At 41.0% G+C, this 23,673-nt stretch overlaps 1 protein-coding gene across 2 annotated transcripts in view; it reads left to right on the top strand.

Moving 5' to 3' along the window:
* The window catches only part of gpr158a (G protein-coupled receptor 158a), an 84,166-nt gene that overhangs the window by 29,578 nt on the left and 30,915 nt on the right, over nt 1–23,673 (top strand). For both annotated transcript variants that reach the window (XM_085763898.1, XM_085763896.1), the window contains exons 3-5: nt 8,150–8,252; nt 13,830–14,056; nt 15,783–15,851. In XM_085763898.1, coding sequence (XP_085620024.1) covers nt 8,150–8,252; nt 13,830–14,056; nt 15,783–15,851 — 399 coding nt within the window. The remainder of the gene's footprint in view (nt 1–8,149; nt 8,253–13,829; nt 14,057–15,782; nt 15,852–23,673) is intronic.

Genomic DNA, 23,673 nt, shown 5'->3' with positions numbered 1-23,673 from the left:
TAAGCCAGACCCAGGACCAATTTATTTAGCCCAGTCACTGCCCGACATCTTAAAAAAAAGGAAAGAAAAAAAAATCAGTCCAATTCCAGCCTGGAGCGGATATTTTGACGTCAAAACTCTCCCTCCATTCCCCCTCTGTCACATTTAGTCTCTCTTTGTCTCCCTCTCCCTCTTACACACACACAGACTCACACTTACGCACACACAGGCCATGATATTCTTTTCACAGTCTTGCTGCTCTAACTTATGAGCACATCTATCATGAAGCATTAACCAGAACCAACTGGACCTACTGGACTCTTTAGACTCTCAGTGACAGCCAGTTAGTCTGAGGCACCATTAGGTTGTATAATTAACTTGAGATACGATTTATACACTTTATAATATACTTTATTTTGTAATGTTCACCATTCTGATCTGGCCATGCAGGAGGTGTGGTTGCCCTGCAGGAGTTTGTCATGTATGGATTTTGGGGGTAAAATAATGAACTAGCTATAAAATCTGAGGTTCTCAGGTTGCTTCTTATTGGATTGGTTAAAATGGTTTGGATTACTCTTGATTGTTTGGGACACCATTTGTACCAGTTTGGTTTTCCATTAATGAGAACTGGCAACAGCCCATTTGTCCCCTGACTGAAACTTTTAGGGCACTAAATGATTTGTAATATACTGTACTTCAAGAGATTTTAACATTTAAAGGTCCAGTGTGTAAAATGAGGGGAAAGATGTGACATCTACATCATTCAGAATCTAGATTGCAGCGCTCGCTCGCGATCACCCCTCCCATCGGCAAAGTGACAGTGGCCTCTGAGGACAAAAAAACTTGTCTTCCATGACTGGGAGTATTTCAGGAGCATCGAGCGATGAGGTGAAGATATAAACCATGTTACAATACGTCTGCTTTTTCCTCCCCCTTCTTCTTTCCTTCCGCCTTCTTTTTTGTGGGTTTATTCATGCACACGAAACTTGCTATCTGGCCGGCTGGAAGATCACGACACTCTTTAAAGCAAGACCCTTGCTATATGAAGGAATAATTATAAAGCTATACGAAAACCAAACACATTTTCATTTTATAGCGATTATACACTTCTAAAAATATATTCTGAGGCCATATGAAATAAATAAATAGAAATGCATAATAACATAAAAGTAACATGCAGAGTTTCAAATTCCAATTTTATATTGTTATATATTCAATATTTATTTAATATTTAGTGTAATTGTTTTATAAAGATACAATTTAAGTGCAACACGCTGTGTTAGTACAGATTTATAATATGTTCAATGTTTATTTTACATCCATATGATATTGAATGTTGATATCATATAACTTGGATGAAAAATGTTAATGTACTTTAGTATTGAAGATACAACTTAACAGTGTCATTCAGTGTTTGGTACTAATTCTATAGTAATATGTAATGTATATTAATTTTTCTTTAATATCTATATAATGTAGGCTATATAATCTTTTCACTAGCTGAATAATGCACCCCATGAGGAGTAATTTGATCTTAATATAAAAATGGTCATGAAAAGAACTGTAACAGGTGTTTGAGTGTTTAACACGATATCCTCAGTGTGTCGTGTTCCTCATTCTCCCTTTAAAACAAAAGCAGCTTGTCGCCTGATTTCCCAGGTGTCTTCCTACGGATCCTGAGCTGGCAATTTACGGTGCATTGCACACGCATGCAAACAGATGCACAGACACAAACTCACTGTACGTGCAGAGTAAATTGCCCTCCAGCCAAGTCTTCTCCTTCTAACCTCCTTTCTGTGCATTCTATAGTTCAATCTGTAATTACTGGATGATAAGCTTTCCTCAGGGTTCATGTTGCACTCTGTAGGATCATTACAAATATCTACAGAGGCCTATTAGTGGTTGATTAGGCCCTGTGCTGGACCGGAAGAGCGTGGGCTTATTTGAGAGAGAGGGAGAGTCCTCGGCAGGCCCTAATTAGCCTGAAGAATTGAGCTAGCTCCTAGTTTCCTGGTCAGGTGGAAGACGCCTGGCCCCTGCATCAATTAGTGCTGCTCTCGGGGTTGTTGTTTTTTTTTTATTCCCCTGCTTCATGTCACAGAGAGGTGATGGAGGAGAACTGCTCTGTTTGATGTTGGGAGAACGCATATGAAGAGTGTGTGCACATTTGTATGCAGCTTCATGTAGATTAATGCAATGATGTGCTGAGGATATGCAGATAGAGCGGATCTATTTTTAAAGATTCAGGTCTTGATCTGATCTGTCGTGTGAGTACGGCTTAATTAAGTAATGCAGAAAATGGATTTTACAAAAAGAAAGGCAGAGTTTATTAATGAAATTAAACCTTTATCAACCATACTCTTAGGTTCTAATAACTTCCATGTAAATGAATTGGTGTTTCCTGCAAGGATGGTGGCTGCAAGTGGCAATGCTGCACCAGAATAAATGAAACCTCTTAGGTCTCTCAAAGCTAATCCACATTCACTGTCAATGTGGATTTCAGAGGTCACGCTCTGTGTCAGGAAAGTCTTCCACTGTGGGGTCAGGGTCAACTGTATGGCTCCCAGAATAGCCCCAAGTCACAAAGAAGAAAAGGAGCCAATAATTGGAATCTGATCCACAGCCATCACTCATTCTCCACACAGCACCACCAATAAACTACAGTGTCTATAAGACGGCTTATAAATGTGTAGTGTCATCTGGGGTCAAACTAATCCATTCCATGAAAGGGAGTAGATATATCAAAAAATATTACACAATTACAAACATAAAAAGATTTATAAAACCCATTGAAATGCGTATTATAGAGTCTATACCTTTTACTATTTAGATTTTACAGAGTAATACCAATGTCTGAGGAAATCTCTGGTTTGACTACTTTCTTCACTCACTTCCTGTCTTTTCTCTGCTGCCACTTTAAAATGAATTAAAATTTCTGGTCAGTCACAGATGTTGGGTGATAAAGCCGAAGGTTTCTCTAACTCCGCAACATACAAGATGCAATTTGCACCCTGTGATCATTTCCTTTTGCACAAATTATGCCACTGACTCATCAGCAGAAACACCACTCTTGTGACCTGTGCATTAGTATGTGAGAAAACCATAGGACTTTCAAATTAATGCACAATTTGCAAGAGGAAGTCAGTGTGAAACCGACAGACACATCAGTCATTAGTCTTAGCTGTCTGGTTTGAGGTTGGATGTCTGCGCTGTGCAGAGGTGAGATGATTCAGAGGACAGATAAGAGGTAAAAAAAAATATCACCTCATGTACTTCTGCTATATCTTTGACATTCTTTCATTCAGCCCCATAGTAATGATTCAAATGGGACGACCGTAGACCATAAGTAAACCCTAGGACCAAAGTGTCCACAAACTTTTGACAACATTGCATTCAAATCTACTTGGTCCAGAGAGGGCTGGATTTTCCTGAGAAGGCAGCACTAATGATTAAAGTCTGACTTCATGTCCTGAACAGCACTGCTGTAAGAAACTTATACAAGAGCCAGGGAGAGAGAGGGGAGAGAGAAATGGAGAGAAAAGTGTGTTGTGTCTATTTCTGAGTCCTGCGGCCTGCTGTAAGTGCTCTGTTGCAGGCCGGCCGCGCGGGTCTGACAGTGACGCACTTTGATAAAATGGCTCTCGCTCGCGGTCACACACGTCACCATGGCAATTAGCATGTCAGGGTGTGCGTGTGATTGACAGCCGCCACAGCTGGGACATGAGCAACAACATCAACAGCGACCCGGGGAAACCTGGGGTGCTGGAGACACACATAGTACTCTGGGACCGTCATAAAGAATGAATGAGGTAGATTATATTTACTTAGCTCTACATGCACAGGTGATGGAGGTGACACCAGCATGCTGCAGTTCATTTACCTCTCCGTTCCATGCCAGATGCCATCAACAACATTTAGAGACAGTGTGCACTCAGACACATTATTCCCAATCCTATAGACCTAATTAATTATCAGTTAATTTGATGTGATTTCTGCTCTCTGGCAGCACAGTTGACGCCTTCAGCGCATTATGGAGAAGAACACTATGGCCGCCTGAGTTGTTACCAACAGAGCATCATCAAACATAATTAATAGCATATGTCAGGCATATAGAAGTAGGTCAGTGCCTTGATTTAGACTAATGGAGCAGCGTGTTATCATAAGAATCTGAACAGATGTAGTTGGTTGTTATGTATTTGACCACAATATACAGTGATATTTATATCACATTTATATATATCTCATATTCTTTCATCATGACCCAGGTTTAGCTTAGAAGGGATTTTTAAATGTTTTGTTTACATACTTTTTATTGAAAGACATTTTTGTGTACATACCATGAATGAATCATACATTCATCATCACATTCAGTCATACCAAACTAATCATCATTAATCAAACATACATGTTAAAAACACACAATAATGACATTGAAAAAGAGGAAAGGAAATAAAGAATAGGACTAAAAAAGTCTCAGTTTTGAACTTCTCAATTCATTTCTTTGTAAATTGATACATTCATAGTCATGTCAAACAGAGCCCATGGTGGAGTATTACAATTTCTTGTTTTGTCTTAAGAACTCTTTTTCTGTACATGTAAGAAGCTGAAACCAGAAAGTACTTGAAAACAAATAACAGTCAGTCATCACAGTAGTCTTAAGTGAATTCTATTTTCACTTTAAATGCATTAATCAATGGAATATGTAGATATCTGAGACATCATCTTGTCAGTCAGAGACCTGTTGGGTTCTTATTTGTGACCAGAACACAGACTGTATGCATAAGAGAGGCAGTGATTAGTTGATTAATCAATTGGCTGATCAAGAGCCAATCAGCAAAAACCATCCAAACATTGGATGGTTCCAATTTCTCAAATGTGAGAATTTGCTGCTTTTTTAACAAACATTATGAACTGTTGGCCTGACAAAACAAGACATTTAATGAGGGTAAAATGGGCTGATGTTTCACAGACCACATAGTTTATAGACATAATAATCCATGTGAGACTTTCAAAATTAGTTGAATGTATCTTTAAAATCTGCATTGTTTACATCCATATGTTCATGGAGCCTGATTCTTCCATATATTACACTTACCTCCCCCTTTCCTTGCATCAACCCCACCTGTTGTTGATCCCTGGATCTTTCTGTGAAAAATAGAGGAAGCTAACAATAATGTATATTTATTGCACAAATATTCATACACCTCCACTGCCATACATCCCATCCCATCCTCAGAGACAGGTCTGGTCTGCGGGCTTCATTTTATGGCCCGTTGAAATGCGTCCGGTTCCCAGGCCGGACCGCTGCTGCTGAGATCACATGTGACTGATGGCAGGTAGCTGCGAGGCAGGGCCGCGCCGTCTTGGCTGCTTCCCCCGCTTCAACATACTCCACGTCCGAGTCGCTGCATCCATCACCGCGGCAGGCAGGAGTGGGATGCACTGCCAGGGCTATTCCTGGCCCGCCCTGTCACACACATGAAAAATATGCATGCTCATACACACACAGACACACACACACAGACACACACACACCTGTCTTTGGCTGTTTCTCCTGGTGTCTGTGTGGTGGGCATATTAACAGTGGCAGGCTGGAGCTGTAGCATGCTCCACCTGTCCTGAGCAGACAGCTGTTGGGAAATCAAACATGAAATCAGTTACCTGGCTCACACTGCACCACGGAGCTCATCTAAAGCTGCACCGGGAAGTTATTTTTTCTGAAGGAATGCACAAATCAAACTGAGAGGCTCCAACACAGTGGGCCATCTATTCTGCAGATTCATCCTACTCACACAAATAACATGTAGCCTGTACGTTTTGACACCCACAGGATGTGTTGAATTAAAGCTGACTGTCGTACACTGGCTCCTCTGTGGTCAGTGAGAACCTCACTCAAGACCAAGTCTGGTTTACCTCCTTAGCTCTCTTTGATTCAAAAAACCTAAACACATGTTAATAGACAATAAACATACATTGGATTTACAGAACCTGAGAGCCTTAGGGAGAAAAAAAAAAGGATCAAGATCAGTCAGTGCACGTCCTATACAATTATGCATCCCTGCACATGTTTGTCTACATTGTGTTTACTAGTTGGATGGTGGCTCATTATTTCCACTTTAATCCACAGAGGAACAGGATGCTTTGATTAGAGCAGCATCATGGAGTTGTTGTTGCTTTTCTTTTTAACATAATCAAACAACCAGCAGCATCATTCATGTTCATCTACAGCCCCGTTTCTTCTTTTAGCTCTGTTTGGTTCACCATCTTTTAAGAAGATTATCTCTCCCTTTAAACACTCCTCTACGCCAGTGGTTCCCAAACTTTTCCAACTCAGGGCCCACTTGAAAATCTCAATTCCCGATTCCCAAATCCCGATTAGAGATTGTTTTATCGCCTAGCCTAGCTGTATTTAATATCTTTTTTTATTTTACAAAAATGATACTATTTTAAAAAATGGGAATCACTGCTCACCAGCTACTTCCAAACTGTGTTTGATGTTTCGTGTTGGGCAGGTAGCATTTTAATTATTTTTCTAAATAATTTAGTTTTTGGGGGTGTGGTTTTTACTGCTGTAAGACACCAAAATAGTCTAATCCATGACCTGAGTGAGGTTATTACATTATTATTACACAAAGTATTTTTCTCCATTGTTGACCTAATATTGTACACAAGAGCAGATTTAAGAAAAAAAAAATAAAATAAAAAATACAGAATATTGCATATTAGACATGTTATTCCTGGTTCTTGGTGTGAAAAACTGTAAGAAAAAAAACAATGTTGTCTCCGACCTTTGAGTGACCATTTCAAATCAGTAGAAGTGAATGGATAGAAAACATGATGGCTGATCTGTTCATGTTCATTTTAAATGCATACAATAAAAAAAAATCTGTCTTCAAATCAGCAAGAATTTCACTTGACTTCACTTGACTTCATGTGGGGTGACACATGGATTAAGTCAAGATGGGGAAGTGCAGCGGTTTACAAGTTTAAGATCAAAAAGGGCCTTTTTCAAGGCTGTCAGTGCTGAATCGAGGAGGCGTCTTCAACAGATTACTGTAGTGCCACTTTAAATGCTCCGGTCTCCTCCGTGGGATTTGTTTGAGGAACTTGCTCGTTGAATAGTAACCTGGTAATTACCTGCTGCTTTCGAGCCCCAGCCGGCCTCTCCAAGGCTTTGACTGAGTGTGTGTGTGTGGTGGGGGGGGGTATACTCTCTCAGACTGAGAAACGCATTCAGACCTCAGCAAGGACCTTGAGAGATAGTCAGAAATAGCTGCCTCTTAAGATGTGCAGAGTCCAGTCCGCTGTGAAGAGCATCACAGTGACTGGTGCTTCATTTAGACACAGCCACTGGCCTCGCCTCCAGATCTCACAGTCAGGTCACAAACACTTCATAGCGTGTCAAGTGTCAGCCGAAGTACCGTTCCTATTCTGGGCCCCTCGTCGTTCCTTGGGATTCATAAGTCATTATCATCTCCGCCTAGAAAAACTTGCTCACGCTGTGTGAAAAAAAAAGAAAAGGAAAAAAGACTGTTATGTAGTTTAAGAGACAGAGGAAGAGTGAGAAAAAATAAATTGAAGGTTTGTGTCAATGACCCAAATGTGTTCATACAGAGAAGATGGTATCTCATTCCCATAAGAAATCGAATTAATGGTTCCGCTTTAATCATGCAAAGAAGTCTGTTCTTAATTTAGACATTAATTATATCTTGTAATTTGGCAAACAGCTCACAAAGTCTGCCAAGGATGCCCCCTGACACCCCTCGTGTTTTTCTGCACAGCCCTCAGTCTGCTTCCTATCACTCTTTCAATCAAATGGAGGAGACTTCACTAATTTAATATTGAATGGCGAGAAGGCGCCGTTAGACGGCAAGAGGAATCTCACAACTTAAATAATTATTGAACCCTTGTCCCTCTCAGAAAACATTTGATCCCACATTCTGCTCACTGAATTTCAGCTTCAGCCTGAACTTTTGGTGTAGTATTGACATATTTTAATTACTTTTTCTCACTGGTTTCTTATCAGTCTGTGACACAGGGTGGTTGAAATTCTCTCAAAGCTAATGTTGGATTGAAATGGCAAATTTATTATGAAGGAAACACAAGTATGAATTGCATTTCTTGTCATGTATCATTCATGTCTACGTTGTTCTTTTTGTTCTCTTTGCAGTGTTTGCCGATCCACGGTCATGGATTTGTCTTAGACAAATACAAGTGCCACTGCAAGAAGGGATTCTACCACCCCAACAGAGTCGCTGTCAACGGCTTCACACGTAAGTCAGCAACAAGAGAATCACATGTTTAGGTGATAAGAGATAAAATATCTTCTTTTATTAAAGCATTGTGATAATGATTTGTCCAACTGTGACCTACAGTACTGTATAGGTCACTAATGTGACAGCACAGCTGACATCTTGAAAACTGATCTGGTTCAGGGAAACCAATCTTGTGAAACATGAAAATTCATTTTGACTCTGACAATAGAAGTTTGACAAAACACATTTAGCGTTTTTCTCACTGAGTCTGTGAAATGTGGTTGAAAACCTACTGACTCGGGTCTTTTTGTCGAACTTTTTAACTTTCCAACGTTTTTATTGGCAAATAACTTAAACCATGACCTCTGTTGACTCCATACTGTACACTACAAGGCTGTTCCATTGTTTCCCCAGACATCAGTCCTGTAGTATTACAGAGTACTTGAAAATACACTTGACAGAAGTCTTGACAATTGATTACAGTTTTTCTCTGTCACTTTGATGCAATTCTCACATCTGGAACATCGTTCTCAGAACTCTTAGATTAGCATTTCTCATTTGTACCTTGTCCCATCTTATCCTCCTCACATGTTTCTCTGCTCTCACCTTCTAAATATGAAGCTCTTCTGTTCTCTGTAACCTAGTTATACATTTCCACTGTGTTTCCATTGAGGGAGGTTAATGTGCATTGCTAAAAATATATTGTTGTTTTTTCCAAAATATTATAATTTAACTCTAGAACAGTTTTGTGTGTGAATGTTTTATCTTACTTTCTGCAGGCAGTTCTTTTTCCATTTGTATTGAAATATTTGGCCTCTGAGTCGTGAACCTCTGATGTTCATTGGTGAAAATGTTGCAGTGATTGACTGACTTTGCAGGTTTGATTGTTTTAAATGTTTTATTCCACATGTAATTTAATTTTATGAAAAATGCATTATCAGTTTTGAAAACTGCATTAAGAGAGAGAATGATGTTTCTGATGTGGGAAGTGCATCAAACTGAATGAGAAAACCTGTAATAGTTTCAAATTATTTTTATTAAAGCAGATAACAGCGGCACGGCCGTTTCGGCTAATGCTGTGTTCAAGGCAGGCTTTTGAAACCGTAAGTTACAGCTTCAAGTCACAACTACGACTTGGTAGCGTTCCAGGTAACCCGTAGCTCGTGTTTTTACCGTCCTGTTGTCTGTGAAAGTTCCCTATAACGGCCACTCGTAACTTCCGACCCGTGAACTCGTACCAGATCGAACTGGTATGACTTCACAGGAAGGAAAAACACAAAGTACGAGTTTCCTTGAACGCACCATGAGTTAGCAGCCCCCGCCCTTGTCAGGCATCAATTGGTCCTCGTGCTACGTCACCACATTCACGCGCATCCCTTGGCTGCACACACAGCCCTTCATGCCGTTCTCTCCCCTCATTGGATAACACTTGTATCCCACAAGGAAAATTTTCTCCTCGGGTTACAGCAGAGCAGAGTGACGGAGAGACTCGTGTTTAGGCTGAAATACTTCATGTAAGTGATTGCTGACGGAAAATAGGACTATTTAGGACTTATATTAACAAAAACATTCCACTGATATCTGCTTTAAGCAAAAATAACAACATGTTTAAGTTGGTTTGACTGGTTGGACTACTTTGAGATGAACTGATTCAAGCTAATATCATAGAATACTGTGTTTCAAGCAAATTGCTATTAGTTTCTGACTCAGCTTTAACGTTGCAAATACAGTTTGGTGACTATCATGACCTCGGCTGTTAGCAGAAGAGCCATATCTTCACCACTTTATTACATTATATAACATCCTAAATCTATAACTGCGCTAATGAAAGGGACACGTGTTACTGCTCTGTCTGGAAATTGAAGTAGCCCCAGTACCTGGGGGGGCTAATCAGGTTCAAGATGGGAAATATCTTTTTAATGGTAGTTACTTTTCGCAGTTTATTCTGTCTACTGTGAGTTAATTAAAAAAGGCTTTTGCAGACACAGAACCCCAGTGGTGTTCACCTGGCCTCCATCGCTCTCGCCACGTGCTTTCATTTAAATCCACTTTCCCTCCTGTCTCATCCCATTCTCAACCTCATACACCATGTTCCCCTGCATCTATCTCAATCCACCCCTCCCCCTCCCCCCGCTCAATTTTTAAATCATTTTCATTGCGCCAATTTTTTACCCTAAAATATTCACCTTCATTGCAGAGATGCAAAAAGCCTCAACAATTTTGTCCTCGCTAAGATGCGAGTGCACACAAACTTGCCTTGTGTTCATGTGTGTGCAAGTTTGCATGAAAGCTGTGAGTGTGTGTATGTGTGCACGTGTGTGTGTGTATTAGAGAACACAATAATAGAGAGGAGAGGCAAGCCTGTTAGTGAGGCGTACTGCTGCAGTCTGGCCCACCATGGGGCCAATAACAAGCCTGTTAATCCACATGGGGACATCCTTGACACTCCTTTGCAGAGAAAGCCAGTGCAACTCACTTCCCTTTGTCTCCCAGTGATCTTCCACTGTGGATCTTGCATATAAAATATGAGAGAGAAGTTACTGCATCTAAGCTTCCTCTGACTGTCACTCAGATGTTGGTGCAACAAACCAAACCAGTGAGAATGAGCTAAAGGATATGACTCACAGCTACGGAGATAAGTAGTCCTTTTGAAGGGATCAATGATGTGCAGAGTCATAGCTTTGAAAAATAGGCCAGTTTCTTTTTAAAGGCAAAAATCCCTGCAAATCTCTGAGACAATGGCTGTTTCTAATAAAGCCTCTATAAAAGCTCTATACGTCCACCATTTGTTATCTGTCCAACCATATGGGCATCACAGGGATTTCTATACAAACCAACAACAAGTCCACTTGCTTCTTGCTGGCCCTTGAGTTTACCTTAGTTTTCTGAGGAAGGGATTTTTTATTTTTTTTTATTTTTAGCGTATTGTCATGTCGGTGCTGTCCAGTGTGAACAAACTCCTCCACTTTTCACTCCTTTAATTTTACTTTCCACATACAGATCTTGCACCAAGCTTCAAAAACATAGTCATAAGATTTGAGCCAACCTTCTCTTTCTGCAGACTCCACATCGTCCCCGTCCTTGTCAGGATAAAATAACCAAGTACTACCGGCTCTGCGCTCCTTTTCCGCAGTCATCAGCCTTGTATGATATGCCAGTGACTGAACGAGGTGTAGCAGTGTTGACTTTTCATGTTCACACATATAAATCCATCTCCCGTGTGTTGACACAATGTCGATGAATCCTTGTAAGGTCAGTGAGGGATAAGCGTATATACTCAGGAAGCTTCAGCCTGTCATAGAAGAGCTTTATCTTTTAATACTCATCTCAACACATCCAGGGGAAAATTCAGTTACAGTGAAATTTACAACCTGCTTCTATTCACTGTGATAGATAGATAGATAGATAGATGGATGGATGGATGGATGGATGGATGGATGGATGGATGGATGATATGCTAATAGAATTAAAGTAGAAACTGAACGTTTCTGTCATTTATCCACTAGCTAATGCCTATAGTGTTATCTATTACTTTTAGTTGATCTCTATTCTCCATCACATTTACAATATAGCCTATATCTATTTCTTTTAGCATGTCGTGCTAAACAGAGGTGCTACATTTACTCCATTACATTTAGGGAGTAACTTTTTGGATAAACTGTAGCCCAGTTGTAAGAGTTTCAATGCACCGTACGTTTTACTTTTACTTGAGTATACAGAGCCTAAGCGGAAGCAAGAAGTAACGTCGCCATGGGTCCTCAACTCGGAAAAAGTCTCCCTGTAAGTGAACGGGAGTCAAAGTTTTATTTCGTGATCCGATTGAATTGTGCCATGAGAAAAAAATATGACCTCTACCTGTTTAAAACATCACATTTATCGTAAAAAGGCAACAGAAGAATGTATTTTGTGTAAAGACCGCTCTACGAACTACAGATCTAGTGTCCCACAAAAAATACGTCACCAACTGACACGGCAAAGGGCAGCATTTGGTTTGTGACGTCACCTACGCGACTTGTAGTCTTTCTGGTTAGGTCTACAGGTTCTTCGGAATTTTATTTTACAATAGTTTTACAACAAACTGCTGATTTCTCGGCATGAAACGTGATGTTTTAAACAGGTAGAGGTCTTTTTTTTTCTCATGGCACAATTCAATGGGATCACGAAATAAAACTTTGACTCCTGTTCACTTACATGGAGACTTTTTCCAAGTTAAGGTTCCTGCTTCCACTTAGGCTCTCTATTTGTGAAGAAGAAGCGGTACTTTTACTCTTTACGTTACATCGAGCTACATTCTGCTTGCTAGTAAATCTTTGAATTGGTTATTCATTATAGCTAACTAAAGCCTACCACACACATAAAGATAATCGGGCTGATTTTGCCCTGATTTTGCCCCTTCCGAACACGAACAGAAATCGCTGTTACCTTAAGCTCTTAAGATTATTTTATAAGATTCTCTTGTAGTGTGTGGTATGTTAAGAGTCAAAATTCTACAAAGCTAACTACCGTAACTAACTAACCAACCAACTAGCAAGGTAGCCTAACTAACTAACTAACTAATTATAGCTAGCAAGGTAACTAACTAACTAAAAGCTAGCAAGGTAACTAACTAGCTAATTATTTTTGTTGATGGTTTAAACTTCTCACAACTTACAACCTTCTGTTTATTTAAAATTCTACTTTATTTGTCCTTTTTCTTTTTATTTATTTTTTTATTTAACCTTTATCTAACCAGGCGAAATCAATTAAGAACATGTTCTTATTTACAATGATGGCCTGACAAGAGGCATAAGCTTCTTGAGGAGGAGGGGGGGGGGGGGCTGTGAGGGAGAAAAGATAGGTTAAAAGACAATAGCAAATATACACAACAATACAAACATTTAGCAGAAACAAGGCATAAAAGTTAATAACAAGGATATTCAAGCATAGAAGACAAGATTATTACAAGCATAAAAGAGAGTAAATGTCTGTTACAGATATTACAGGATTCATAAGCGAGCAGTGTGTCACAGAAAGTGGCCTAGGCCAACGGCGGTAGGTATGGGCGTTCAACAAGCAGAAACTGAAGAAAAGGGTTAGATGGTTGAGTAGTTAAATAGTAGGGAAGCAGCTGCAAGAATCTGTAAAAAGGTGTGAGATGGCGTCTTTGAAGGCCGGGATGGAGATGAAGTTATCCAGTTTAAGGTGTTTTTGTAAAGCATTCCAGTCAGAGACAGCAGCTGACTGGAAAGATGCAAGGCCGGATGTAGATCTGGTTTTAGGAGTTGTTAACAGAATGAGATGAGAGGACCGAGTGTTGTATGTGACAGGAAGTCGGTGCAGCAAGCAAGACAGGTAGGGGGGTGTACGTTGAAGAAGGGTCTTGTAAATGAGAGTGAGCCAGTGGATCTGACGGCGGGTGTGAAGTGATGGCCAGTTTACCAGGGAGTAAAGACTACAGTGGTGGGTATTGTAAGGGGCGTTAGTGGCAAAACGGATAGCAGAATGATAGAGTGATAGATAGATGATAGAGTTTTTTTTTTATCGTAGCGGTGACAGAGGTGTCAGGTGTTTAGATTTCTCATCATGAATGTTTGCCTCGTGCCCTGACTCTGACAGGAATGGGGAAAAAGGGAAAGGCCGTAGACAACAGTCCCAATGCAGACGAGGGCTCATCCAGCGACTGCCTGCCGTGCCAGCAGGGTTGTGCCTACTGTAAAGACGACACGCCCTGCGTGGCACGAGAGGACGGCGCTCTCCGCATGGCCGTGCTCTCCTTCCAGTGCCTCTGCATGCTGATTGTCTTCATTAGCATGGTGCTCATCTACCACTTTCGCAGGAATAAGGTAGGTGTCAGTACATGCTCATTACAAAGATTGCTTATTTCTAATGTTAAGTCCACCTATTGTAATTTAACTTAACTGTTTGAGTGTAATTAGCAGGACTCTAATTATTTCAGACACATTAGTGCTGTTTCTCTCTTAATTCCTGCATTATGAAAATCTGTGTGATCCATTTTCAGCTTTTTGTGAGTTTGTTTTGTCATAAAAAAAGAGCAAAAGTTTGAAAAGCCATCAGTGCCGACCAGAGACCTTCACAGACCCGAGTCACAGTTTCAACATTGTGTCATGTGTTTGATGATTCCTGGGCCATATGGTCATCAAAGGCCTTCGGATGAATAAATCAGCCAATCCATATGTGGGTGGTCACAACAAAGCTTTGAAATAATTTCAAACGGCTCAGACCCCACAGATGAACTCAACATCAGTACCCTGACAACAACTATCAGAGCACTTTACTCTGATTCATACAGCAGGCCACTGACCATTTTATTTCTTACCAATAAGGGCATGGGTATATGGTACAACTTTTTTTTAGGATGAAATATTAATTAAATTTCTATACCTGTCTGAAAATGTCATCGGTTTTTCTAATCACTAATATTATTGTCTGCATGACCTTGAAAGGGGATGACGTTTTCACCACGTCAGGTCAAGTGGAAACTATTTGAAACTGAATAAGTGAAGATTCAAATTTAGCTTCTGTGCTAGATATTCAGAGCACTTTAACTAGGTAGCAAACCTGTCTCAATTTGTGATATAATGCAGGTTTTATTTAATCAGGATTTCTGAGTAAAGTGGTGGCTATTTTTCCTTGGCTAAAGCTTGTGTCTGATGTGTTTACAGCCAAGTGAACGGACTCCGCCCCTCCCATTGCGTTGCGTCTGTCAATTCAATGGTTTAATTAAAGGTTTCTGCCTTGAGCATTAGACATGTAAGAATTAACCAGAAGAGTCTCCACATTTCCTGGCAGGGAAGCGTCTCGCTGCTCTGTTACCTGCACATCTAAAGACGCCGCCATGATATCAGTCAAAGTGGAACAAAGGCTTGCACCCATGGTGTTTTGGGCTTTTGTCATGAAAAGACATTGATATACTGTATCCCCATTAATTTCATCAAACTAAGTTTAAAACCTTAGCTTCAGAACTTCTTATATAAATTAAAAACAATTCATTTCTATAAACAAATGTGCTCGTAATTTTTATAGATTAAAAAAAAGGTACTGCAAGTGTCAGACATCTGCTGGTGCTTTGTGTTATCTTTTGCGTGGAGCCTATTTTTAAATGGGTGCCACAGCTGTCCCCTGCCCTTTGAAAGCCCCCTCAAGCATATTGTCAATTAGAGGACGATATGTTGTTAAATATCTCCAACAAGAGGTGCACAGATCGCGCCTGAGACGGTGGTGAACCCTGCTATAAATGTCCTTGAGGCAGGAGCTTCCATTGTACTTTGTTCTCTTTCAACCTACACCTCCCCCCTTTAACATCCAGGAATATTATCATATCTTCAATATGACAGGCACTTTGAGATACATGTATATTGATTTCAGAAATTATAAAACCACAAACCAGCCCCATGAATTATTTTCTGTTAAGGAGCTGCTCTGGATCTGCTGGATGTGTAAATAAGCAGCTTGTCAACTGTCCAAACGAATGAATGAGTATTGAAGGAGCCTACATGATGGAAAATGTTTAATATTTGTTGTTTCTTTCTTTTTTTTCCTCTACTTTAGAGTATCAGAGCATCAGGTCTGGTGCTGCTGGAGGCCATTCTGTGTGGAGCTCTGCTTCTTTACTTCCCGGTAAGTCACTTTCTAGTGTGTTTGTGTGTTCATACATACAGTATGCACAGACTCACAGCCTTTCATGTGCTCATTTTGCTGATAATGTTCATGCCGCGCTCCTTTGAGCTGAAAACCAAAAATCTTCTCCTTGACTGAAGGTTGGCATTCAACTTGACCTTCAGTTCACACTGTCACTCATTAATCTAAAACAGAATCTGAGCTCCGAACAAAGTTTCATATCTGCAGAAGCGGCACAGGATTGTTTGCCTTGTCAGATAGTACAAACTTAGTTCATAAGTCATACAGTTTGGGTATGTGTGTGTGTGTGTTTTTTTGTTTAGTTTAGTTTTTTGATAGCAGCATGGAGCTGTGATAAGCAGGGTTTTCACAGTCAAGGTGTGTGTGTGATAAAACAGGACTGGCAGAGACAAACATCCACAGGCTTGTTGGTGAACCCCTGCTAACTGTACACAGAGCTGGCCAATGAACCCAGCAGCCTGTCAACACGGCCATCTGTTGACCAGCCACTCATGCTGCTTCATGCAGACTGCACTCACAGAAAATCACATTTAAATACTTAACCTTTGAACATTTGTCTAGTAACTTTGTCCTCAGTTTTCAGACCAAACCTGTTGAAGTTTGCCACTATAATGAAAATGTATAGATTTACTTTTACCATGTGAGCCTTCATCTATTTAACATCCACCCTCCTTTTGTAAAACACTGTATTTTTCCTCATTACTGACAGAAAAAAGAAGTGAAGAGTTCATTTGCAAAAGCAGATAACTCCGTTTTTTTAAAAAATTCTAGAATCTTCATTTTTTATATTTTATTTACATAAGGTGATATCAGTCAAACCAAAGTTTAGTGACTTTGAGATGTAACAAAACAGACATATCTCAAAAAAACAAATATAGTTTTATTGAAAACAACACTATGCAAAGAATAATTACAAAGCCTCAGCTCATTTTTTTCAAAATGGCACTTATCTGCATTTGCAAATGAACTCTTCAAGTATAGTATATAGTATAAAGAAAAAAAAGTCCAAAGTAACAAGAAGTTCATTCATTTAGAGAGGAACAGAACAGACTGTTTTATTGCTGATGTGTAGTATGAGACTGAATATCAATATCATTAATCATGACAACAAATAATAACAACTTAAGGATTTAAAACTTGAAATTAAAAAATGTTCTTCTTAAGACGGCCGAAAGGTTAAACAATGAATAATTACAGGTTCACCAATGGACTCTAAAACTATGCCCTTAAAAAAAGGCATATTTCACTTTTTTGTGACATTTTGTTGACAAAAACACAAATTAAAAAAGTTAATTAAGACAATTGATAATCATTGGCTGAATCAACAATGAAAATAACAGATAATTGAAGCCCTGCTATTTTTAATTGCGAGGAATTTGGACATTTAGAATGTTATTGAATTGTTTTGAAGGCAGACAGATGATGTGATATTTTGAAGGTTTTGCACTGGACCTGGATTCTTTCCAACAATGAGCAAAAGTCACAAATCTGTTCATACGCATGCAAGTTTTCATCCCAGCGGTCTTTTAAAGTTTTACACTGTGATAGCGGCCTGCAGGCAGAACAGTGGATTAAAAAGAAAGTGTCAAAGTAATGTCCGTAGCTAGCAGACAAACAAACTTCTCCGCTTTTTCCATTGATTCCTGGTTGTTGCCTTTGGCGTCATTTGACTTCTCGACTCTGCTATAAGAAATAAAGCTCCAACAGTACAACAGCTCTGTGTAACGTAACACAGAATGGATGATGATATAGTGTAATGAACCTCAAATATGTGGAGACAATAACCAAGTGTGTTTAATTCATAATTATGTAATCCTCAGTGAGAATCAATCAGTGTGATCTTGCACCAGTTAAAGAAATCCAGACCGGCCTCTGCAGCACCTAATTATTCTTGCAGATGACCAGACTGTCCAACACCCATTTTCATGTAAATCAATGGCATATTGATTTACATGAAACCACCATTACGTCTTCCTCTTGGGTGCTTGGGGGCATTGGCTAATTGCAATTTAGTTGCAATCATGTGGAGCTATATGCTTAGCAAAGCAATGCAGGGTACTGTAATTAAAGCCAACTGATTTAGAGCCGGCTAATCAATGCAATTTGCTGCGACAAGGTCCTGGAAAGTAATAATGTTTGAAATCTGCAGAGTGAGAGTAAACTGGGGAGTCAGGTTATTGGTTAGTGAATGAATGGCTGCTAGATGATATTCCTGTATCCCCCTGCTGTGCTAAAAATAGACTGCTTGTAAAAAAAAAAAAGGTTGTAGTGAGGGAACTTTACTTTGTATGCTATCCTATAAATCCTGCCTTGTTTAGAGATTACACTCTCACTGTTGAATGTTGGATTATTCTCTACAGCCTTGTGCCGTAACAGTCGCCGTGAGCCCCGACTGATCTGGTTTTGATAAAATATCTGGGCCTGATCATGTGAAAGCAGCGTCTGCCCGCGTGCCTCCGTGCAGCACGCTAGATTGATCTCCACCCTGATGCATTTCCATGTCTCCCCTGCGAACGAGCCGCGGCTGCGAAGGGTGAGACGCATCACTCCCAATCTAAATATAGATTCAGAAATATTCCGCCGCCTCCGCTGCTTCTATTTTAAATAATTCTGCTGTTATTAAGCAGCGGGAGACACATCTCATTCTGCTCCCATGGCATTCTGCTTTGTGGAGTAATGCAATTTTTTCCCCTTCTTTTCTCCACCGAGTGTGTCACATGCAATAACCCACACCCCCCCTACCCTCCGCACACCACCACCACCACCACCACTACTCTCTCTCCCCTCAGCTTCCTTGCTTTGAAATAAAATGGGAGAAGGAGAGGGAGAGGCAAAATTATGGCAGTGCCAAAGCCGGCTATTTCCGTCTGAGAGATGGAGAGCGGACACGCATTGTGATTCACAATGTGATCCCTGGATTAGCTGGCCAGCCCTGCGTTTTGTCTCTTTGCAGCTTCTTGTTGGCGCGGCTGGAGGAGGAGGAGGCTGAGATTGGAGCTAAGTGACAGAGTTTGGATTGTTATTGCTACCTGGTTTTTCAGATGCCACCGGCTCCTCCAGCCAGACAGCGGTAATGAATCAGGAGTGTTGCATTATGCCGCCACCTGGTATCAACTTCCCAAAAGACGCTTTGATTGGTGCTCCACAAAAAGAGGCGGGGGGGGGGGATGAGGGGGATTAATTAAACATGAATTTACTTGGCATAATAATATTTTTAGAGTCATATTGTCCAAACTGTCGCAGCTCGTGTGTCACAAAATAGATGGCACAGTTACAGTCCAATTACTCGTGTTTGTCTCTCTCTAGCTCTGTCTTTCTTTATTTTGAGAAAATATTCAAGAAAAGGGTTATTTGGTGGTAAACAGAACAAGTCTATGGAAACATATTTATTTTAGTCTGAGCTTTAGACAAACTTGATTTAATTCCCTTAATCCTGTCGCGCGTCTGTCGCAAACTGAAATCCTTCCTCACTTTGTGACGTGGCCGACGATTCAGGCTTCTCCTGCAGGACTCTGGTCTTCGTCACAGATTTCTCCCTCAGAGGTTTGTTGTTTATTTGACGTGTTAAAAAAAAAAAAAAAAAAAAAATCAAGGTGTGGCAGCCAGCCTGCGACAATCGGGCTATTTGAATATACAAGACTTATATCCTTCCTCCACTTTCTATCCCAACCCATCTGTGTGTGCACCAGTGCAGTCGGCCCCAGAGACGCCGCTAAGTTGCTGTTCCCTCCCTTCACGCGCTCCCTTGTGAGACATGTCACGCCTCCCGCACTGCTGCTGCATTCATAAAAGTTAACACATATGTGGAAGCGGTATAATCGGCAAGTTTCTATTTTTAATTTCCGTGGCGGCACCTTTTTGTGCTGTGAGCGTCTCTGCCGCGGTGTCTTTCTCTGTGAATCCTTCAGCGCCTTCAGCTGCTCGGGGGAGAACAGTTTCAACCCGGGGATCTTATGGGTGCTATCCCACCCCCCGTCCCCCTGTGTCTCTCCACCTGTCCACTCTCAGCACTTCCTTGGTGCCAAGCTGGGGCCAAGGTGCCACTTCAGCCCGACTCGGGGCGTTGCTGTGCATGGCAGGCAGGCAGGCAGGGCTTCACAGCACATCAGGGGGCTAATGAGAAACAGTATGGCCAGGGGATAATGTATCCTGACCTGACAGGCCATGAAACACTGTCTGCCAGCCATTTCTCCCCCCGTGCTCCGCTCTGCCTTCCATCCAAGCTGTTCTGACACTTTCAATCTGACTTAAGTGGATCTGGAGGGTTTCTGTGCGCATTTGCAACCCCCCTCCCCTTTCCCTCAAGCCTCCCCGTCTTCATACTCCACTTCCTCCTTCTCCCTCTGCAAAGTGTTGAAGAGCCTCCCAAAACATACGGTCACCGAGTTGAAGTTGAGGATGCGACTGGAGTGTTCCCTTTCGTCTACACCAGCAGAGAAGACATCGGAAAAAAAGAAAAAGATAGCATCATCGACACACGTAAGGCAGGTTGTTCCCTCGCTGATGCGTCCCTTTGCGTATCTCTGCAGGATCTAACTAGCGTTGAGGAGGGCAGGGAATTGTGGGAGGCGAGCTCCGGTCTTCGCTGTGCAGAGGGGCCGAGCTGGATGTAATTTACACTCGGCCCACCTCAGGGAGCGGCGGGAGATGAAACCATTACCTCCCTCCAGAAAGCTGCCCTTCCCGTGTGGCACCGAGTGTCGGCTTTCATATAAAAATGGATCCATTGCTATTACAACACCCCACCTATCCTCAGCTCCCACATCCCACCAGCGCTCCCTCCCGCTCTCTCATACCGAAGGTGTTTTGTATAGTTTAAAAAAAGAAGAGGAAGAAGAAAAACAGGAGATGATGACCAGGAAAAGCAGAAGATGGGTGAACCGTATGGCTGTCACTATTTCATGTCAAAACATTAAAAGTAGCACGGCAGCTTTGTTGTGACAGAATGATTCCCGAGGCCGCACCATCCCATTCTCCACTCAGATGGAGACAGACACACTAAATGGCTGAAAGTCATTTTTCTCCCCTTTTTAGCTGGAAGCTGTTTCCAAAGAAACTGTGATAACAAAAGGCTGAAATTCAGCACCGTCTGTTCTCCTGAGTGCTACTGGCCAACGTCTCCAGCACTCGGCTTTAGTTGTTTTCAAATCTAACAACTGTGGTGTTTATATTGCATCATTGACAGATGACTAATATATGATATTTTATTTTGACATTTTCATTCCAGTAAGTGCTCTATTAGTATGAGGTTGCTCTTGGAGCCGTCACCGCTGCCAGCCCTGACAATAATTCAGCATTCAAACCATAATTTTGAATTTCTACTAGAGGCACAATTCAGAGGCATTAAAGCCATTTGGTTCACAGTACAACCATCTTAACTTTATGAACTTCCGACCACATCTATTTATAGATACAATGAGTATGAGAAAGATGAGTTTCTGAGAGGGGATGTCAGGTCTGATTAGGTCAGAAATGTGCACATAAAAAGGATGAAGCTTTTCAAAATAATTGCATGTGAAAATAGAGTGACAGAGAAGTGAGGCGTTTTCTTTGAAGCAGAAAGTCTCAGGTGTAAATTCTTAAAAATGTTAAGCACAGTGCAGATATGAGACGGCAAAACAACATAGGTCTACATCAATTAAAACACTAACATTTAAACCATCTCTCTGTATGAGCTATGTTCTACTGTAACAACCTGGATCAAATGACCACATCTATGTTTATGTTTATTATTTGTTTAGGCTACACATATTTCTTTCAGCCATCACATTCAACAGTGGTCCCATAGATGTGGTTTCATATTACTGATGTGTTCCATAGGCAGGATTCAGACAAAGCGTGTGAGGACACCAGTATCTCTTTACATAAAAGGTTCCATTATGTATAGATAAGATTTCCATGTCACCTTTGATTATAAATCAGGTCTGGGATCTATATTAATACTGTGAAAGCATCAGAGCCTCAGTCCACAGAGAAATGCACACAGCCTGCATTTAGACATTGATCCTTAAAATGAGCCGTCAGGACTTCTGTAACTTTGTGATGTCACAAGTCACTGCCCTCAGCCATGCCCATATAGTACTATACAGTAGGTACAATAAAATAGGTTTTGGTGTCGAGACACAAATATCAGCACAATACAAATATCTTTGCTCGTTAATAGGCAGTATAGAATTAATCTGTATTAAAACATGGACAAATGTTATATGTGTACGAGTGTCAGGTTTCTCTCAGCCTTATTGTGCTTCCTGTTCCTTCCTGATTTGGTTTTAGTGTTTTACTTAAAGCAGATATCAGTGGAATGTTTTTGTTAATATAAGTCCTAAATAGTCCTATTTTCCGTCAGCAATCACTTACATGAAGTATTTCAGCCTAAACACGAGTCTCTCCATCACTCTGCTCTGCTGTAACCAGAGGAGAAAATTTTCCTTGTGGGATACAAGTGTTATCCAATGAGGGGAGAGAACGGCATGAAGGGCTGTGTGTGCAGCCAAGGGATGCGCGTGAATGTGGTGACGTAGCACGAGGACCAATTGATGCCTGACAAGGGCGGGGGCTGCTAACTCATGGTGCGTTCAAGGAAACTCGTACTTTGTGTTTTTCCTTCCTGTGAAGTCATACCAGTTCGATCTGGTACGAGTTCACGGGTCGGAAGTTACGAGTGGCCGTTATAGGGAACTTTCACAGACAACAGGACGGTAAAAACACGAGCTACGGGTTACCTGGAACGCTACCAAGTCGTAGTTGTGACTTGAAGCTGTAACTTACGGTTTCAAAAGCCTGCCTTGAACACAGCATTAGCCGAAACGGCCGTGCCACTGATATCTGCTTTAAAGGTGTACAGAAAAGAAAAATGAATTTGATTCCACTATGGGTCATAAAATTAGTGTAATAACTCATCTATCAGACGATGTAGCCCAAACTTTGTGCAAAATTCTGTTTTCGAGTAAATCCGGGATGAAAGTGGGGTCGTTTTTTTACACACTGGATAATGCAGGCACACGAATTATGCGTCACGTTGCTCACGATTCATCAGCCACTGATAATTGATCCGTCATCCGTCATTCAAGTGTCTGAGACACGCACACACACACACCAAGCTTGGTCTCGCCCCAAACATTGAATATGCCGCCCGCTCGATAACGACCAATCAAATTTGTTTTCCTTACTCGTGTAAACTCGTGCGGCAACTCGTGGAAACTCGTAGAAGGAGGCGCGACAAACAGGACAAACGGCCATTTCTGAACACCTTTAAAATATACAAAAACGTTTTTAAAAAAAACCAATCTGTCTGGCATCAAACGTCCAACTCACAGTTTGATATTTTTACCATCACTTTCCTGTTCTCATTTCCACTCACCTCACAGCATTGAGGGACAGATCTCGCATCTTTTGTGATCAATAACCCTGACCTTCATGGGAAAGGGGATCAATCCCTAAAGATTTCATGCTCCTCATCAACCCCCCACCCCCCACCCTACTTCAAATTGCACCCACACATTTACATTTTTATTATCTACACATTACAACTTAATTACACTCGACGGCTTTTTGCTGCTATCCTGCTAACTGCGTATTCTTATTACAACAATCCACCCACTTTCTTTTTTTTAAAGTGTTAGTGTGTGAATATCTCCTGTTTGCCCTGGAGTGAGAGCTAATTATCTAAAGCAGTCTAGCACAAAATGATTTGTTTGTGCTCCACGGTGCATCTAGCTGGGCGTCGTACTTTGTCGTGGGTGTATTATCTTCCTCACATGAAGCCTTTGGGAACTTAAAAGTCCAAAGTTTTGGTTAATTT

This window comes from Trachurus japonicus, chromosome 20 (genome assembly GCF_045865225.1).
Source record: "Trachurus japonicus isolate A0001 chromosome 20, Traja_1.0".
Lineage (NCBI taxonomy): Eukaryota > Metazoa > Chordata > Actinopteri > Carangiformes > Carangidae > Trachurus > Trachurus japonicus.
This window is presented reverse-complemented; position numbering and strand designations above follow the sequence as displayed.